Below are 6,126 nucleotides of genomic sequence, written 5' to 3'. Positions count from 1 at the left end.
GCCTTTGGCGTCTAGTCATGCTGGCCACATGACCACGGAGACGTCCTCGGACAAGCGCTGGCTCTTCGGCTTTGAAACAGAGATGAGTCGGAAACGACTAGCACACATGTGCGGGGGAACCTTTACCTTTACCTTAGCTACTTTAATTATAGCACACCGTGTTTTGTTGAAAGACTTTTGGAGGCAACTGGGCCGGAGTAAGATCAATTAGTAAACACAGCCAGCAAAGGTTTTCTTCAGTCTGTCCATTCTTAACTGACAAAAAAATAATATTCAGTAAGTGCTGAAAGTGAAATAATAGATTAAAAATTCAGTTTTCTTCCAGTCAATGTCCCAGAATAGACCTCACATTTGTTGTCTTAGTTTTCAACTAAACATCTGCTAGAGAACCTGATAAAAAGATTAATGTTCTCCTCCCCTCCCTATATGGGTATATTTCTATCCTTTCTTTTCTCAGGAGATCAAAGTGCTCTATATACCATCACCTCTTCTCAGTCCTAAAGGTATACCTAGCAGGTTCTCCAGTTTTAGGCAAACATTTTAACTATAACAAGAAAAAAAACTTGAATGAAAGAAGAGGGGGGAAAATAAAAGGCTTTCTAGTTAGTACTTTCATTGATGATTAATTGCAATATAGTGTTCTGATTTGACACTGGCATTCTTTCAATGTTACAGTTCTCTTTCAACTGTACATTTTTATTATATTTTCCCCTTATGTTCCCAGTAGGTTTATCAAGCTGTAGCTTAACTGTTTCAATTTAATACTGTTCTCATTTCTGATTTCCTACAGATGTGGCATTCATCTTATTCATGGCTTAAAGATGGAGAATCAAACAACTGTCTCTTACTTTCTGCTCCTGGAATTCGCCAAAGATCGGCATCTGCAGCTTTTATATTTCTTCTTATTCTTCATATTATATCTGGCAATTACAACAACAAATATTTTCATCATCTCTGCAATAGCTTTTGACCATCGACTACACAGCCCCATGTACTTGTTTCTGCTAAATTTGGCAGTACAGGATGTGGGCATTGTTTCAGTCATTATCCCTAAATCCATGATAAATTCTCTCATGGACACCAGACACATCTCTTACTTTGGTTGCTTTGCACAAGTCTTGATCTTTTCCTCCTTTGAAGCTTCTGATTTATTCCTTCTGACAGTGATGGCATATGATCGTTCTGTTGCCATTTGTCATCCATTGCACTATGAACTGGTAATGAATTGGAAAGCCTGCACCAAAATAGTGATTCTGGTGTGGGTCACAAGTCTTCTCTATGGTATGTTGCATACCATTGGTACTTTTTACCTCCCTTTCTGTTCTAATGTTGTCAACCAGTTTTTCTGTGAAATTCCATACTTGCTAAAACTGTCCTGCTTTGGTTTCAATCTAGTTGAGGTTGGATTCCTTGTAGTTAGTATATTCACTATAGGATTAGGTTGTGTTGTTTATATCATTGTCTCCTACACTAGGATCTTCATGGCAGTGTTAAGAATTCCTTCTGTGAAAGGAAGACAGAAGACCTTTTCCACTTGTCTTCCCCACCTTACAGTCTTTTTAATATTTTTAGTAACAGTGTGCTTGGCATATCTGAAACCTCCCTCTAACACCCAATCTTACTTAGATTTCACACTAACTGCCCTATATTCGTTACTTCCACCCGTCTTTAATCCAATCATCTATAGCATCAGAAATAAGAATATCAAATCTGCTCTATACAAATTGTGGCATTTCTGATATTTTTCTTTGATAATATTTTCTGTCCTATGTTTTTTCATATTGAAAATCTTAAGGAAGCAGCCTTCCATTAAGAAAAAAAACCAAAGTAGAAATTAATTTTCAAGCATCCCTATGTCAAAGTATTTAACATGGGGGGGGGAATCACTGGAAGTTTGATTTACTGGGGTTTGTTTTATACGTTACATCAAGACCTTTTTGTTTAACACTGGAATAATGAATAAAACACAGTTTGTAAGATTGAAATACTATAAATCATGAATCAGCATTATAAAAATATACTAAGTGGTCTAGCTAGTTCATCATCCAAACTTACTAGTCTGTCTGGATCACTACATGGTTCTGGTAACAGAGCAAGTCATTGGAGATTTGATCATTGTTAGAAGAATTGCAATTGTAACCATGATTTAAACTTGGTCTCAAATTTTAGAAGTAAAAAAAAAACAGACCTCCCTATCAGACTTATTGCAGGCTTCTCTACTGGCAATAAATCTTGATTCTTCAAACACTAAATCCCACATTCATAAACTTGCTTGTATTTGAAGACTACAGTCATGAAGTGGGTAGATAAATTATTGTAGAAATTATTGTAAACTGTTCATCGGTTCTCTCTAGTGCACAGAAAGCTAACCCTACATTGTCATCTATATTCCAAGGATGTATCACAGAGGTGGGCAATTTGATCAAGAGGCCACATGAGAAACTGGGACTTTTGTGGAGGGTGAGTGCCACCGCTCTACCCTCTGCTACTGCCACCCCATCCTGATGCTGCCAACATTCTGTCCCCTCTGCCCCTTTGCTGCTGCTGCTGCACCACGGGCTGAGTTGGGACTGCCTATGACCCTGAGGTGGCCATATCTGGCCAGGTCTCTTGTAGGTGATAGAAGAAACAATGAAGCCTTATTTTCTGAGTGCTTACCGTATATACTTGAGTATAAGCCGACTCGAGTATAAGCCGAGACCCCTAATTTTACCCCAAAAAACTGGAAAAAGTTATTGACTCGAGTATAAGCCGAGGCTGGGAAATGCAGCAGCTCACGGTAAATTTCAAAAATAAAAGTACAGGTAGATAACAATAAAATTGCTTTAATTGAGGCATGTGGAAAAGAGGGTCAACAAAAACAATATATTATCAGTATATTCAACAAAAACAATATATTATCAGTATATTCAACAAAAACAATATATTATCAGTATATTCAACAAAAACAATATATTATCAGTATATTCAACAAAAACAATATATTATCAGTATATTCAACAAAAACAATATATTATCAGTATATTCAAAAAAACAATATATAACATTAAAGTATTAACAATAACTTTAAATGTACAAAAACCTTAACTCAATAAGCAACCAAGCTAAAACACAAGCATCAAAATCCTTCAAAACTGGATTCCTCCTCCTCATCTGTATCTGCAAACAGAGCTTCAGTTGTAGCTGGTGTGAGGTTATCATCATATACATTGTCACAGAGTTCGCTGTCATCACTATCACAGTTGTCGTCCTCATACAATGCAGTGTCTTCACTGCCATCCATAGCATTACTTATGCCACATTTCCTGAAGGCGTGCTTCACCATGTCCTCTGGAATCTCTTCCCATGCATCACGAACCCACTTTGCTATCAGTTCTATGTCAGGCTTCATCATATTTCCACCTTTTGTTAGTCGGGCTTGACCAGATGACATCCATTCGCACCACATCTTTCGCACACGGTCTTTGAAAGGTTTATTTAAACACACATCTAAGGGCTGTAATACAGATGTAAGCCCACCTGGAATAACGGCTAAAGTAACTTGAGAAGACTTTGCCAATGTTTTTATGTCATCAGATGTGTGGGCTCTGAACATATCCCAAACTAGCAATGATGGTTTTTTTCTTTAAGGCTGCTCCTGGTCGTCCATTCCAAACTTCTTCCAGCCACTTTTTTGTTCCATCTTCATCCATCCAGCCTTTAACATGTGGGCGCACTGTAATTTGTGGTGGGAATTTGACCTTTTTAGGCAAGGTCTTTCTTTTAAAAATAATGACAGGCCGCAGCTTAGTTCCATTAGCCAAACATGACAGAACAACTGTAAAATGGTTTTTCTCATTACCTGTGGTTCTGAGTAAAACAGTTTTGTCTCCCAAACTTGCCACGGTTCTGTTGCTTGGAAGATCAAAGGTCATAGGTGTTTCATCCATATTCCCAATATCTCCCAGGTCATAGTTATGGATCTTTCTTTGTTTTATGATGAATGAATGGAATGACATCACTTTTTCATCAAGGTCTTTTGCAACTTCTGTGAAATCTTTGTTCTTTGCCGCAAACATAGGCCATACCTATTCATGAAGCCAGTACACCATCCTGCTGACGCAACAAAATTTTCAATGCCTGGTACTTTTAATTTGTCATCTTTAGCCATTTGAAGGGCACGTAAGCGAATTCCCATGCGTGTTACGTAGTAACCATTTTGACGACACTCCATAACCCATTTATGCAATTCAGTCTCTAGAGCCCCATATGGAGTTGTTAAACCACGTCGAGCTTTTTTTGCCTTTGGAATCTTTTCCAACTCAGCTTTCATTTTCCGCCACTCCCTCACTTGTTTTTCATCAACACCAAATTCCCTACTTGCAATACTGTTATTGATTTTTCTGCTCTTGACACAACCTTTAGTTTGAAAGCAGCTTCGTATGACCTGCGTCTTTGTTTTGGTGCAGGATTAGAAGTACTGGGCTCCATTTCTAACAGGAATGGGGAGGTCTGCTAGGGAGGCGGCAGTCAAGCGTTGTTTCCCTCCTCATGGGTGTGTGTGGGGGGGGCAGTCAAGCGTTGTTTCCCTCCTCAGTCAAGCTTGTTTCCCTCCTCGTGCGTGTGTGTGGGGGGGGAGGGGCTTGTTTCCCTCCTCAGTCAAGCTTGTTTCCCTCCTCGTGCGTGTGTGTGTGTGTGTGTGTGTGTGTGTGTGTGTGTGTGTGGCAGTCAAGCGTTGTTTCCCTCCTCAGTCAAGCTTGTTTCCCTCCTCGTGCGTGTGTGTGGGGGGGGGGGGCAGTCAAGCGTTGTTTCCCTCCTCAGTCAAGCTTGTTTCCCTCCTCCTGCGTGTGTGTGTGTGTGTGTGTGTGTGTGGCAGTCAAGCGTTGTTTCCATGTGGGCCCCGGGCTGCGTCCCCGGCGACTCTGCTCCCTCCCCTCACCTCCGGGCCAGGCTTCTCTCTGCCCGTCCGCCCGCCGGCGGGCTGGCTGGCTGGCGCTGGTCCACGGGCGAGGCAGCGAGCGAGCGGGCGAGCGGCAGCTGGCTGAGTTCGGGGCGGCACGGGCGAGCGAGCGAGCGGGGGGGAGCGGCGGCTGGCTGAGTTCGGGGTGGCGCGGGCGAGCGAGTGAGCGAGCGGGCGAGCGGCGGCTGGCTGAGTTCGGGGCGGCATGGGCGAGCGAGTGGGCGGGCGGAGGGGGAGCGGCGGCTGGCTGAGTTCAGGGCGGCGCGGGCGAGTGAGCGAGCGAGCGAGCGGCGGCTGGCTGAGTTCGGGGCGGCACGGGCGAGCGAGCGAGCGAGCGAGCGGGCGGGGGAGCGGCGGCTGGCTGAGTTCGGGGCGGCACGGGCGAGTGAGCGAGCGAGCGGGGGGGAGCAGCGGCTGGCTGAGTTCGGGGCGGCATTGGCGAGCGAGTGGGCGGGCGGAGGGGGAGCGGCGGCTGGCTGAGTTCAGGGCGGCGCGGGCGAGCGAGCGAGCGAGCGAGCGAGCGAGCGGGCGAGCGACGGCTGGCTGAGTTCGGGGCGGCACGGGCGAGCGAGCGAGCGAGCGGGGGGGAGCAGCGGCTGGCTGAGTTCGGGGCGGCATGGGCGAGCGAGTGGGCGGGCGGAGGGGGAGCGGCGGCTGGCTGAGTTCAGGGCGGCGCGGGCGAGCGAGCGAGCAAGCGGGCGAGCGGCGGCTGGCTGAGTTCGGGGCGGCACGGGCGAGTGAGCGAGCGAGCGGGGGGGAGCAGCGGCTGGCTGAGTTCGGGACGGCATGGGCGAGCGAGTGGGCGGGCGGAGGGGGAGCGGCGGCTGGCTGAGTTCAGGGCGGCGCGGGCGAGCGAGCGAGCAAGCGGGCGAGCGGCGGCTGGCTGAGTTCGGGGCGGCGCGGGCGAGCGAGCAAGCGAGCGGGGGAGAGCGGCAGCTGGCTGAGTTTGGGGCGGCGCGGGCGAGCGAGCGAGCGAGCGGGGGGGAGCGGCGGCTGGCTGAGTTCGGGGCGCAGCGGGCGAAGCAGCGGGCGAGCGATGGGGGGAAAGCAGCGGCGGCGGTGTGTTCGGGGGTCAGCGGGCGAGCGATGGGGGGAAAGCGGCGGTGGCGGTGTGTTCGGGGGGCAGCGGGCGAGCGATGGGGGGGAAAGCAGCGTCGGCGGTGTGTTCGGGGGCAGCGGGCGAGCGA

General features: G+C 47.4%; 1 protein-coding gene across 1 annotated transcript; it reads left to right on the top strand.

Moving 5' to 3' along the window:
- Positions 1-821: 821 nt before the first annotated feature.
- On the top strand, positions 822-1,739 carry LOC308677214 (olfactory receptor 14A2-like; the record flags this gene model as incomplete). The annotated part of the gene is made up of 1 exon (XM_081343430.1): positions 822-1,739. One exon carries the CDS (start codon positions 822-824, stop codon positions 1,737-1,739), a length of 918 nt encoding a protein of 305 aa, XP_081199556.1.
- Between the last annotated feature and the right edge of the window lie 4,387 nt (positions 1,740-6,126).

Source organism: Vipera berus (assembly GCF_964194415.1).
Source record: "Vipera berus genome assembly, chromosome: Z".
NCBI classification, from domain to species: domain Eukaryota; kingdom Metazoa; phylum Chordata; class Lepidosauria; order Squamata; family Viperidae; genus Vipera; species Vipera berus.
This window is presented reverse-complemented; position numbering and strand designations above follow the sequence as displayed.